Genomic DNA, 14,111 nt, shown 5'->3' on the forward strand with positions numbered 1-14,111 from the left:
GTAACTGTATATTGCAGCAACACAGGGAACCCTTCAGCCCAGGTTGTTCCCAATGCCAGAGTGGGAAATGAGGCACAAATTTTACAGTCACCAACATGAAGACTAGCTTGAGGGACATGGAAGAAAGCTGTGGGGAATTTGGGGAGAACTGAAGATATAAATAGGTTGAGAATACATGAGCACTCCCTCTCAGACAACAAATTCCCAGTAACATTACAGACGAAAGAGAACACTGGTTCTTGGGACATCAGAAGGCATCAGTTTTTGGCCCCTCATCATAAAAAGGACCTTAAGGTACTAGAGAGAGCTCAGAGGAGGGTGATGAGGCTGGTGAGGGGTCTGGAGCACAAGTCTGATGAGGAGCGGCTGAGGGAGCTGGGGCTGTTCAGCCTGGAGAAAAGGAGGCTGAGGGGAGACCTTATTGCTGTCTACAGTTACCTGAAAGGAGGTTGTAGCATGGAGGGGGTTGGGCTCTTCTCCTGAGTAACAAGTGATAAGACAAGAGGAAATGGGCTCAATTTGCACCAGGGGAAGTTCAGATTGGATGTGAGGAAAAAATTCTTCACAGAAAGGGATGTGAGGCACTGGAACAGGCTGCCCAGGGAAGTGGTGGAGTCACCATGCCTGGAGGGGTTTAAAAGGCATTCAGATGAGGTTCTTAGGGACACGGTTTAGTGCTAGAGTTAGGTTATGGTTGGACTTGCTGATCCTGAGGGTCTCTTCCAGCCAGAATGATTCTGTGCTTCTGTCTGGGGTTACCTTGGTTATGTACTTCCACCAAGTAAGAAAGAACCTCCTATGGAAGACTAGGGAGAGTACCAAGTGTGGTCCTGAAGTATGAAGAGAGCAAAAAACATTAGTGATGTGAACCTCAACCCTCATCCCTCTATAAAATACAATTTAAAATCCTTTAAAAAGATGATTAGACCTTTTGGTAGAGGTCGAGAAAGGTTTAGCTGACTGAAGCAGATGACACTAATAATATAATCATCTTACATCTATAGCCAGGGAACTGCAGATGTTGCACATCCAGGTATTTGTTAGCTTGTGGTTAACAAGGTGACACACTTGAAGGAACAAGCTCAGCAAAATTCTAAAAACATTTTAAAAGTACTTATTTAATCTCAACACCCAAAGCATTTGCTTAATGCCTTCAGTTTTGTTTTGTATTCTGTTGTGATGGCTTCAGGTTTGTGTATTTGTGTGGCAGTTTTGTTTGGTTTATGTTCTCTCTCCCTCCAACCACATAAAACATTCTAGATCATACACATAATCCACAAATATTAAAGGTATAGCCAATTTATTACAGATATTATTTCCCTGATATTGAAACAATGTTTATATATAAATATTTCTACATCAATATAAATACATGCAAAATAAATGAGAAAATAGGAGTCTTGAGTAAAGAGTGACTAAACTTGCAAAAAGAAAGAGAAATTGTGTACTTTGCAATTATTTGTGGTCATAATCTTGCCAACCTATTCTACCTCGCAGTCTCCAACTGTGACCCCTGAGGGGAGGGAAAAAACAATGTCATACTTGCTGTTAATGTTTTGCTTTGCACAGAGAACTCTGTCAGTATCATCTTTTCGATGTTATACAATGTTATACTTCAGGAAAGAGTTCTGCAATGTAGTTACACATTATCTGAAACCATGGCACACATTTTAAGCAGCAAGATTCTCTGCAAAGCAATAGTAATGTCACCAAAAAAGTGGTATTTCTAAGTACCATGCAGAGAAAATTGTTTATATATCAACCAGCTTAAGCAGGGGAAGGCAGAGATGAAGCATTAATGTCTTTTTCCTGCAATCTCTGCATGTCTCTTTGTATAAAGTGACAGCAATATATAAATGATTTGATCTACAACAGGTAGCAGAGAGAAAAGTAGTCTGTACTGGTTTTAAGAAAAGGAAATCAGCATTGGCCAAGTTTCTTTATTTCATATTTCACATCTTCACTCAATACTGTTACTGAATATTTGAAAAATTGTCCTGTACACCACGAATATACAAAATTTATCTGAAGCATTAAATCTGTAAAAATAGAAACAATTCAGTCAGACCAAGTGTAACTGAAGACGTGGCAGACAGTGAAGGGATTGCTTTTCTGGGCTGAAGATGTAGTCAGAAAGTAAGACTTAACTAAACGAACCACAGATTATGAAGGAAACAGAACTGTGTAAATCAAGATTTTACTAATTTGTCAGAAGATAGGAGAGATAAAGGTAATGGATTTTATTTTAAACCAATAAGCATAATGTCACTTTTTAGAGACACCTTGGCGGTCTAATTACATACAGCTAGAAAACTCACTGCCTTCAGGCACCCTCATGTCAAGTGCAAATCTGTGCAGTTATAGAATATATTTATAAAATATACTATATGCAAACATCTTTACAGAGCTTTAAATCAAGCCAGAAAGTAAATAAACTTGATGGGACAACAGAATATTAAAAAAACAACAAAAAAAAAAAACCCAAAAAAAAAGAATTGATGCAAAACTGTGGGCAGTGTGATCGCGGACCTTCAAAGCCAGAGGAAACCACTCAGTTTGTCTGCAACAAAAAGGAGGTGGGATTTGCACCTAAAAAGTTGACTTAACGAAAAGGAAGAAAATATCCTCTGTACTTCTGCAAACTAACAAGAAATCAGCTTTCACGACATTTTATGTATTGTTGTTACCTTAAAATACCTTTGAAAGTACAATGTCAACCCTTGAATACCAATAACCAATCACATAATGCAAAGTGAAAGGGTTTCCCAGCTAAATTCAAATTACAAACTACATAATTCTAAGGAGTGCAATGCTCTGGAAAAAGCTTTAAATTAAATTATTTTACTTGTAAAGCTAGTGTTAGGCTTTTTTAGTTAAAAAACAACTGGAAGCAAGAAAGCTGCAGGAGTACAAATGACAAAATCGGTTTAGATACACCAAGTGAAAAGAGTGAATTATCCACTGATGCAGACAGAAACATCCATTTGCTACATTATTTGCTTCCTTACTTCATTCCATTGCATGTACACACAGCTTAAGTATTAAAATGCAGAATAATAAATAAAACGGCTCAGATTACTAGCAAGGGGCAAAACACAATCCGTAATTGTGCTCTATCTAGTTTCTGTTTCAGCAGTCCTTTTCTCTTGCAGTTTATAAGAAAAATCATAGTCAGACTTCCAAAAAGAGTCATTCATTTTTTTTTTTTTATCAGAAACTCAAGTTCATTTGCCCAGGTTTATAACCCAAGACATTTCTGTGAAGGAAGCACAGTGCAAAATTATATGACTAATGAAACTTGCTTACATAGAAATAAGTTTACTTGATTAATGTTAACTGGTATCTTTATGAAATACATTGTAAAACAAAGATTAAATAGCAGGACTGGGTTTGTTTTTTTTCCCCTCAGACTTTTTTTTTTCCTAATCCGTCCTTTGAAAATCTTACTGAGTTACAAAAATCTTTATAAAGTTCCAGTCTTCGGCAGATAACCATTATAAATGCTGCCAATCAATGCCAACTAGTGTTTGGTTTGCTTCTTGTGCATGTCCAATTTCCTCTGTGATACTGTGCTGCTGCCAGAGTTTTTGAATCTTTTTAAATCGTTCTTTGCAGAGATGTAAGGGATTCCCACGTCTGAAAAGGAGATAATACTTATCAGGAGTGACAAAACACTGCCACTAAGCACAGACACTCAGGTGCGATGTATTAAATATTAGATAACCATTTAAAATATTAAAATACTTAGATAACCCTTCAACATTATTCTCTTGTCAGAACAAGTCAGCAGATATTTTGATCAGTAAACTGGAGCGCTACCTTGCCTGGTCCCCCACCTTTACTGCTCAATGGTTCCCCCTCCAGCCTTTAGAAATCTCATGTACAGCCCACAGAATTCTGAATGTAGCTTTTCAGCAACCTTTCCATGCTGAACCAGCTCATATTTTATGATTTTGCCTGGTTTCAGAAGTAGCAAACATTAACAATATCAATTCCCCAGAGTATTCTCACAGGAAGCAGAGATAGGAGTTGAGACCAAGAACTACCACATTAAATAAAATCATGCCATAGTATTTTCACTTGGTATTAAATTAAACACAGGTTATACAAATAATTGCACTATATACAAATAAATTTTTCAGCTTTAGTCTCTAGGCAGCTTCACAGATGCTAAAAAGATTAAAGTTTTTACACTTCAAGACAAATGTTTATAACCTGGGAAAGATCTCACATGAAATATTTTTAGCCTAAAAATATATTAGCATTAAAACATTTGAAGAGATGAGACACAGCAGCAATGTCAAAATGTATTACCTATATAGAAAAAATAAAAAAGGTAACATAGAAAGTGTATTTACAAACCAGACAGTTTTAGAATTCCTGCCTTTAAAATACGTATTTTTTAACTATTTACCTGAGTCCCTGGTCTGTCTCTCCATAGTCATCGAGATAAGGAGGAGGATAAAAGCAGCCCTTTGTTTTTCCAGCTAAAAATAGCACCTGACATTCTCGTACTCTGGAGAGAAACACAGAGAAGAGTTTAGGTATTGATTTTTAGGTGAACAGTTTTTCGTATCTTCATAGACACTGATTTTCCAATTCTCACCTACTTTCACTTTGTATAATCTGCATGTGCAGATTTTTGAATGTCCCTTTTTCTTTTTAAACTAAAGATCTTGTTCTTGTCCTGTCATAGCTCCTCAGCAGCAGTTTAAAACAATGTAGTTTCATGTCATATTATTTGCAGTCTGTGTAAAATACTTGATAGAACCACAACAAGAAAATAGAACGATTTCACTGCTCGCTAACCTTTGCCAAAGTGAAAACAGACGTTCCCTAACCTTTCCTTGTATGCAGGAAGACAACTGAAAGGAATTTTCACGTTTTCAACAGCAGCAACAACAACAAAATCAAGGTATTTACCTTCATTGTTTTCTAATACTTGAGTGGAAATAAACACACAAAGAAAGTAAATTCACTTTAAAACGAAATTAAAATTTTGTATGATACCTTATCTTCAAAGAAACAACCTCTGAACCTTATAGCAAAGTACAAGGAAGTTGAATACACTCTAGTTTTCAGGTAACCCTGTTACTAATAAATCACTGCCTTCACAAAGGACTCCTAAGGGCACATTTATAGAACTACTCATTTCATGTCCAGACGTACCCCATGTAGCCCAGCAACACAGGCAGAGGTGTGCAGCTGCTTACCTAAGGAATATGCCCACTCCAGAACCACAAGTGTAAGTGTGTGCAGTGCAGGCTCCAACATCTTCTCCTTCTAACTCAGTCTGACAACAGTAACTCTGAGAACACAGCATGGTCCCACACACAAGGCACAATGTTGGGGCTCTGCTTTTATCACCACCTGATTTCGGACACCTTTTGTTAAGCAAAAAACAAAACAAAAAACCTCAATTGCGTGTATTAACTCCAGATAGTAAAAAGATTCAAAAGTACTTTCAAACATTTCTACAGTTAACAGTTATACAGATCCTTGCAATTCCCGTTTCACTGAAATACGGGGTGGTTTTGCTGGAAGAGCTAACAATCAATACACGCCATTAACCCTAGGATTCTATAAACATCTTCTTGAGGCTTTTAGGTTAGAGGTTTCCCAGTTCACCAAAAGGAGCAGAAGACTTCAGGGGTCCTCACTGATTGCGTACAACTTACGAGAAATTGGATGCTTGGTTAATGAGGCAGCTGTAGTCATCCGGAAGGTCTATTAATTTGTTGGATTCTCTTGCATAGCTAGAATAAAGCAATCAAATGAATCACTCATATTTCAATGAATAATACACAGTGATTTCAAACTCATTCATGTTTTCCTGACTCATCTAAACAGCATCTGTGAATAATTACATTTTTAAAGTTTTCTTCTTTGCCATTCATAGAGTAAAATGGTAACACATAAAAGAACCCGCAACATCTCTCAACTAGAACACTTCCATTTTTCTTAGCTATATTTTTTATGAATTTGAGAAAAGCCAGAAAAATACACGTCACATGTATGCTTTTAGCAAAACCTCATGATGAGGGCACACAGGTTCAACTGAATACTTGTTGTGCTCCCTGACCTGTTTGCTTTGTATTTGCCTTTTGTCACTAATACTGAATGGAAAATAGTCTTATACTCAAGTTCAAAGAACTTGTATTCTGAAGAGAATGAAATATGCACACAATGAAAAGGACCTGTTTAATACCAAATATTTATATCTTTAGAAGTAATAGTTAAAAGGGTTTGTTTGTTTGTTTGTTTGTTTCAGATCTAATACACTAAATTTAAATAATCTTCAGCTCTGGGAATAATAAAAATTAGACTTGGAAATGCAAATAGAGGTTTTAACAGAAGCAATGTATGAGAACATGCTGAGCGGAAAGAAAAAAACATCACTGTTAAGTTAGACATAATCGTGGGAAGAGCAGTTAAGAACCAGCGAAAGGGACACATGGAAGAAAATCCCACCCATCACACCTAACAGGAAATCAATTATGCAATCCGAGTATTCTTACTGTATAAGATATTGTGTTAATATTCTGATATTTAACAGATGAAGTGATTAATTTCTATTTTTGTTACTTAGCCTTTTTGTATGTGCCACACTGAAAGAGTGACTTCATGTAGCACAGTGGATAAAAATGCAGGGATATGTTTTTAGTGACAGCATTGTGAACCTCTTCTTCATTTATAATTATTTGGATAATTGATAACCACTATTTTTACCCAGCCTTCCGAAAGAAAAACACCCCAAATGCTTTTCTGCGCCCATAAAGCATTAAATGTGTTCTGAATTCAAAATACTTGTTTAGCAAGCAAATTTCCTTTTTAGCAACTGACTCTGTATTGATTTCACTGAATAATTATGATTCTTTAAAAAGCTCTTCAGGGCCCCATATTTTTACACAAAGGTTACGTATGTCTTTTAGCAACAGCCTACCTCTGGAATCAGAAGGTACAAGTCTACTATATGAAACATGAGAAGAAAAGTTATGGCCTCTGATTACTACAGATCATTCTAAATAAAACTGTAATATTTAATTTTGCCTTCAAAATCTACTAAGTTAAGCAATATTTCACTTTTCTTACAAAATTTCAAAAATCTCTTTATGTATCCCGTCACATATTTGTCAGTCAATAAAAGCACAACTGATACTATGTTATTATAAGGACCCTTTAGAAAAAATATTTGGAGAAAACTGCAATATTAAAGTTTCATCTCTGTTTAAAATTTCTCCATGTTTACCTGATAGCATGTCTCTTGCCTTCAAGATATCTTTTCACTTCATTGTTACTACACCAACTACAAGAAAAAAAAAAATTGGCTTTTAACTTCGATGGATGATACTTTCCACTAACAAGCAAAAATTCCAAAGCACATCATTTCACTAATCTCTACAACCAAAATTACTTCCTTCAAAACACTTCTTTTGCAAATGCTTTTCCAAGTCTACTATTCATTTCCATATATGCGCTCCTGGGAGAACATATACACTACTACCTTGTGCCAAATTCCTTACTAAGGAATATTTAAACTAAGCGTAAAAACACAACTTACCTTTCTATTAACGTGTTCATAACCTCACTATTTTCTTGAAAAAGGCAAGTGAGGTTGTTTGGCAAGGAAAGATAGCTACATAAGTGTTCAAACTGGTTTGTTCCATTTACTGTAAAAAAAAAAAAGTATAATTCTCATAATTGCTTTTTTAAAGAAATGACTACAATTAATAAAGTACAGCCCTAAATGGGACAGCTTTTTTATTTCTTTTTTTTTTTTAAATTGTATTCCCCCACACCCAAATGGTGGTATGAAGAGTGAAAGAGTGCTAGTAAAGGTACCAGACAGTTATAATATATTGGATAACTGTCAGTAATGAGAAGCAACTTTTCTCAAACTTTTTTTTCTTTCCCAAATGCTAAAGCGTTGCTATTGTTAAATGAAAATTATCTACATTTTAAACACGATTTGTCAAGAAGCTACGTATCAAGGAAGCATTCTGCGGGTTCTGTAGTTGTTCTCATGTCAGCTCAGCACCATGTACCATACTTGGTTTTAAACATGGGAATCCTGAAGAAGCGTGAACCTATTTATCACTGTAAGTAATATCTTCAGATTTACATTCAGTCTCCAGGTAAACCATACATGGGAACAGTAAAGTATGTTAACAACTTCGATTATATGGGTTGTAATGTAACATATATAGATAGATTTGGAGATTTTATTTATTAGCAGATGCAATTTTGAATGAAATCAGTGCAAGGAAAAGCACAACTCATTTAAAAACAGTAATCCATAGATTTGAAATAATCAATATTTCACTTCTTAACAGAAGAGTATCAGTTTCTGTTTTAGGTCACCTAAAATGGCATTTGCATTGACTTAATAAAAAGGAAACAATTTATTTTTTCCTTTTTCATTATGCAGATATAATTCTGCACTGGTAACAAACCCATGTTCATTAAATCAGCTTCTTCAGAAAAGAGAGTTTAAATGTAATCCATTTTGTCCATAAACGTTTGTACGTGCTGAAAAGCTGATTTAATACAAAGCACATATTACCTTGAATTTCTGAGGGTGCTGGGACTCCATTTAAGTAATGGAAAAACAAAGCAGAACATCTCAGGAAAGGCATGATTCCAGCTTTTAGATTCCTCCACAGGTGCCAGCCTGAGGAAATTTCTTTCAAGGCACTTAAGAGAAAACAATAAAAAAACAGTTTGCTTTTATTTAATCATTTCAGTCTGACAGCTGTATTTAGTAAGTCTGCGGTCATACTTCAATTTGAAGTACTGACTTCAACTGAAACAAGCATTTTACAATGTGTTTATTTCAAAGCTAATTCCAAGAAAAACAACAACATAGGGATTAATAAACACGTAACCAACTGGGACAGTAAATTAAGGAAAATTTTGCATAGACATTTCAGATCCTAACAAGTTTTCTATACCCAGATACTGCCAATTCCAGATTCTACACACCTGCAAACTGACTAAAAAAAAGATTGCTCCAGAGCACAATCTTAACAAACAGGCACCTTCATGAGCACAGAGGAATTTATAGGGATAGTTACTTGAAAATGGTATCTAGAGTAGTGGATAAGAAACAAGATGTGAGAGTTACCAAGTTAAAAGCCTCATCTTTGACAGCATTAATATCCAGAATTCAGTTAGAAGTTAATGTTGACTGCAGGAGAGAGAAAATACTCTACGTTTTATCAAAAGATGGACCTTTTACCTTCCTGTACACTGGCAAAGAAATTTATACAGTGTAAGCACAGCTATTTCCTCTTCACTGTTAGTGTTTTCTTGATCCATGCCATTCTCTTCTGAAGAAGAAACAAAAAGCAAGTTACTCGATATATACCTCTTTACATAGCAAGAATGTAATTTTTCAAGTTTTGAGAAAAAGGCCAAAACTAAGCGAAACATTCCGCTGTACTACACTACGATGCAGCAGAAAGTTTTCTACTGTACATCTTACATATGTGAAATTTATGGTACTGCGAACTCCAGTGAGGTGTTGCTTTACTTGTGCGATTGGTTTGGTTTCTTAATATCCTTGCTTGAAGTTGTTTGCTTTTGGCTTACTGCACCTCATCCAGGTCCTCTTGCCAGAAGACACATCGATTCCTTACTTTGCTAACTGCGTTCATAACTGTGTTCATAATGCAATGCCTAAGCCGAGTCTCTGCAATAAATGCTTCCAGGCAGCGCTACAGCTCGCTGCAAAACTAAGATTCATGACTAGCTATGCTCCAAAAACCTCCAGTGTTAAGCAATAAACACAAAAGACTGAGCTTTCACGAGTACAATTTATCAATACTTTCTAAGGGCTGAAAGAGAGAGCACCAGCAATTTTATTTGGTAAATATATGCAGTTTATAGTGGCAAAGAGCACATTAGTGTTTTTCAAGAACAGATTTGAGGAATCATTTCAACAGAAGTTGCAAGAAAGTGGCATTACCTGTAGATGAGGTAAGTAAAATTTGTATTATGTGTGCCATAGTGACAAGATGAAACAGGTGAAGATCTCCAGTGCCAAGACTAACCCCTGAAAAATCCTGACAATGTATGGCAGGGAAAGAGAGCACCAAGCTTACCTGTAAAAGAAAACAAGAAATCTGGTATATTCCTTTTCTTTGAATCTTCCTATTTTCTCTGCTCATGCTGCAACTCTACCCTTTGAAGGCACCATACCTCATAAGGTTATTTTTTGAAACTAATTAGTCAGCCATTATTTAAAGGAACAATGATTAACTATCAGGGATTTTTTTTGTGGTCTGTTTGTTTGGGATTTTTTCTTTTTGGGTACTTTTTGTTTGTGATTTGCTGGGGGTGGTTGTTATGTTTGTTTGTTTGGGGAGGTTGGTTTGTTTGTTTTGGGATTTTTTTTAAACGGCCAAAGTACACATTCCACCTCGTTTCACCCCCTTCTCATTTATAGATAGGAATATTTGCAATGAAAAATCTTAAAGTTGCATTAGGTAGTGAAAAAAAAATACTAGAAACCTCAACACTTTGAAAGGTTCCTAAGCCAGAGAAAACAGAAAAAGTTTCCAATAAAATTTTGTCAGTGCCTACTGGATGAAAACATTATTAATATGTAATATGGAATACTTACCAATAAATGAAACATGTCAATATCAAGTATGCAAGGAAGATTTCCGTTTCTTTCATTAGGCACCAGTGCTGAGTATTTTAGAGAGAAAAATATATTTATTAATTGAACATTTATATATGAAACAATTTTAGTGTACTTCAGTTACAAAATTAATGCCGCCTCCTTGGTTTATATGCTTAAAGTACTTAAAACACAAAGGTACCTGTTTTGGCCAGAAAAGTGTGAATTTAAGGGTTGTTCAACATTATTGAAAAAGGCCCTTGCCTACTCGACTATATGTATTGAAATGATTCAAACCCAAAGCAACTATAACAAAGTGCTGCCATTCACTGCTCCCAGTGATCTCCTTGTATTGCTCAGGTTTCCAGTGGGAGAAATGAGCTCAAACACTAATGACTAAACAGGAACACTAACTGTAGTCTGTTGGACAGCTGTTCAGAGGAAACTTTTGCAATTTGCTTAACATTACACAGTTCCCTAAACTTGCCTCATGTAACTCAATAGCCTTACAGGCTCAAAAATGCATTGCTACAGTGTCTTAAATTTGTGATTTTATTTCTAATTAAAAAAGAGCTGGAATTGGTCTCTCCATCTCTGTAGCATCCACATTTACAGTAACCACAAGACATTAACTAAAGAACTCCAGCTAACAACGGAAATTCACACGCTTAATAAATTCCCAATAATAAACTCCATCTAAAAGCAAACAGGAGTAAAATATCTTGAAAACAGTACAACGTATTTAAAACAACAATCAAGGAACAGTTGCAAACTTCTTTACTCCAAGCAGTAAAATCCGATTTACAATGAGTTTAAAATGCAGCTATGAGAAGGGTTTTACAGTATAGCTATAAGCATTAAGCTGCGAAGTTTAAAAACACCAGTATAGTAAAAAATAGTATCATCATAATAAAATATACTTCAGTTGAAGACTCCTGCCTTGCTGGCCAGAAAACCAACAGTTGAAAAACTGTGATGTTTTGAAGCTATTTCTGTTAGCAAATATTTCAGCAGGACTCAGATTCTAAATGCTTTTACTTTTGTAAGCATGTAGCCACAGAACTCAACCCAAAAGACTTAAAAATGCTTCTATCAAAAATGCAACCAGAGCAAGGGCCGTCTAAACCCAAACTTTTATCCAAGAAGTTATCCTTTATTAACCTTTGTTCTGTCAGTATTCTATGAAATATTCATAATTTTCCTTATTCCTAGCCTTGAAAAATAAAAAACAAACAAACAAAAAAAAACAAAACCAAAACAAAACACACTTTTCCTTGACAGAAATAAAAGCAGTACAGTTGCTCTGCCAGCTGGATGGAAGAAAACCTTTGAAGAAACATTGATTCAAGTTTTCAAGAAAACCCAAGCTATGCAAAACTATGCATCCTACACTACAAAGTTAAGGTCAAATCTCTAGCAACATATGATCCTTGTGATCCCTTCCATCCTGTTATTCCATAATTCAATTATTCTATGATTTTCTTTTCTGCTTCACACAGAAAATGGCTCAGTCATTACTGATACAAACTCATGTCAATTAAGTTCTTCCCCATAGAGCTGCCAACTGTTTGCTGGAGTGGGTGGCATCAATTCTACTAGTAATTTCAGTATACAAATGAGTTTCAAAAGTTTGCCTGCTCTAGTGACTGTAAACATTAAAATTAACCCATTTAATAATACCCTTTCACAATAGCTCTCTCATGTAATTACCACATTAGGTTGAACTTTTTACCTGTATCTGCAAATGCTTCAAGCTTGGAACATTCTGCCTGTTCTCATTAAAATTCTCAACCAATACACGACATTTCATAACAAGCCCTGTCTCATCACAGATCCCACTTTTCAAAGGCAGAAGTTTATGGTTATATTACAGACCTCTGCAAATATTTCAATACTGTATTAACACTGTAACACTTTAGTGAAGAACCACGCTTCCGTCACCTTTCTAAAAGCAGCAATATAAATGCTGGGAAGAATCAAGAGAACTCCTTCACAGCAAAATATCGATGCTTCTCTTGAAATGTATCTTGGAATTGCAGACCAAAATAAATGTCTTTTTTTTTTTTTCTCCACAGTATGATGAAATATGTATAGGTACAGGTGTGAAAATACCAGCTCTTAGTCTATTACTTAAAACCACCACATAAAACAATCTTCTTGTAATCAAGACTAACAGTCATTCTGTAAACATCTTTCTGTATCTGTACCTTTGTAAAAAACAGGATAAGGTGGTGAACTTACATGCTAAGAGAGTACAAAAGTGACCCTGTACTGCCGAAAGAGATGAAACTGTCCAGTGAGCTGCTGCAAATCTTGTTAGTGATGTAAGGCAGTCATCCTTTAAAAACAAAGAAAAAGAAACACTGCCACAGTTAACAAAGTTCCTCAATATGAAAACACCTTTTGACTTACAGCATTCTTTCCGGGCCTCTCAGCTGCAGTTTATGGGAGCAGTTTGTGTGTCTAAGTATATGACAAAGATAACTGTGTTTATGCAAATATACAAGTTCCCTTCAGTATTCTTATTTTGACTGCTGGCATGAAAAACCCTGGCTTTACTAATCTATGCATTTATAGAAAAACAACAAAATAGTTTTGCTAGATTTGACTTTTACATAGATTAACAATCAGACACTGATTGAGTGAACAGTGGGAACCAACAAACAAAACTGTCAAATAACGGTAACTTAAAATTTAGAAATTCTGCATTAAAGAAGCACAACTCCCTCTTTTTGCACTGATTCTGAGGGGATTTGCTATTTGATCCTTACCTGTCGACAAGGTAAGTGACCAAATAATGGTTTATCTTCATCAGCTAAAATTCGTTCTGGAAAAAAAAAAAAAAAAATAATGCTATGCATTTAACTAAATTCCAAAATTCGCATAATAAAGGTGCAAAATGAATACATTAGTACCTATAGTTTGTATTGTGTAAGCACAGCTTCCCCAGCACATTATAGGTACACGTGGATCTTCTTCATTTGGATGAACCTTCAAGCCTACTTTGTATGTTGCTGTACCAAAAGTTGTCAACATCTCTTTTATGCTCTCAGAATAAGGATTCCTGAAACAAAGAAAATATTAGTAATTCATTTTTTCTCCATGGGCAGCATAGTACTTTTAATGATGAGCATTCAATCCATAGCTGATTTCTAAAATTTAAGTGAGAACTCCAGTATGTTTCTTCAGATCTGGTATTCTGTGACCTCTTTTCTGTGCCAGATAAACTCCCAATTATTTTTTTGATTATTTGATTGGAACCAATCTCATTTTTCAGCATTAAGAATATCCAGTCTTCAAAGATAATATAGTTAAGACTAAATTTAAAGAACTGTGTGCGACTGATGCCAAAATCCATCATCAGCTGGGATAAGCGTCTTGCATTTTTGTGTGCAGTTGGCAGATGTCTGTACCACGTAATGAGTTTTGTTACTTTTACCCCAAGTGAATAAGGGGTAGACTCACATAGAAACATACCACAGTAGCT

At 35.5% G+C, this 14,111-nt stretch overlaps 1 protein-coding gene across 2 annotated transcripts in view; it reads right to left on the bottom strand.

The window, feature by feature from the left end:
* Positions 1-1,283: 1,283 nt before the first annotated feature.
* Positions 1,284-14,111, bottom strand: part of UBR2 (ubiquitin protein ligase E3 component n-recognin 2) — a 57,639-nt gene continuing 44,811 nt past the window's right edge. For both annotated transcript variants that reach the window (XM_065058335.1, XM_065058336.1), the window contains exons 35-47: positions 13,540-13,688; positions 13,396-13,451; positions 12,866-12,962; positions 10,625-10,692; positions 9,968-10,103; positions 9,239-9,329; positions 8,564-8,694; positions 7,562-7,670; positions 7,250-7,306; positions 5,679-5,756; positions 5,214-5,384; positions 4,415-4,516; positions 1,284-3,636 (exon numbers count right to left, since the gene is read on the bottom strand). In XM_065058335.1, the coding sequence (XP_064914407.1) occupies positions 3,495-3,636; positions 4,415-4,516; positions 5,214-5,384; positions 5,679-5,756; positions 7,250-7,306; positions 7,562-7,670; positions 8,564-8,694; positions 9,239-9,329; positions 9,968-10,103; positions 10,625-10,692; positions 12,866-12,962; positions 13,396-13,451; positions 13,540-13,688 (1,387 nt within the window). In that variant the 3' untranslated portion in view covers positions 1,284-3,494. The remainder of the gene's footprint in view (positions 3,637-4,414; positions 4,517-5,213; positions 5,385-5,678; positions 5,757-7,249; positions 7,307-7,561; positions 7,671-8,563; positions 8,695-9,238; positions 9,330-9,967; positions 10,104-10,624; positions 10,693-12,865; positions 12,963-13,395; positions 13,452-13,539; positions 13,689-14,111) is intronic.

This window comes from Columba livia, chromosome 3 (assembly GCF_036013475.1).
Source record: "Columba livia isolate bColLiv1 breed racing homer chromosome 3, bColLiv1.pat.W.v2, whole genome shotgun sequence".
Taxonomy (NCBI): domain Eukaryota; kingdom Metazoa; phylum Chordata; class Aves; order Columbiformes; family Columbidae; genus Columba; species Columba livia.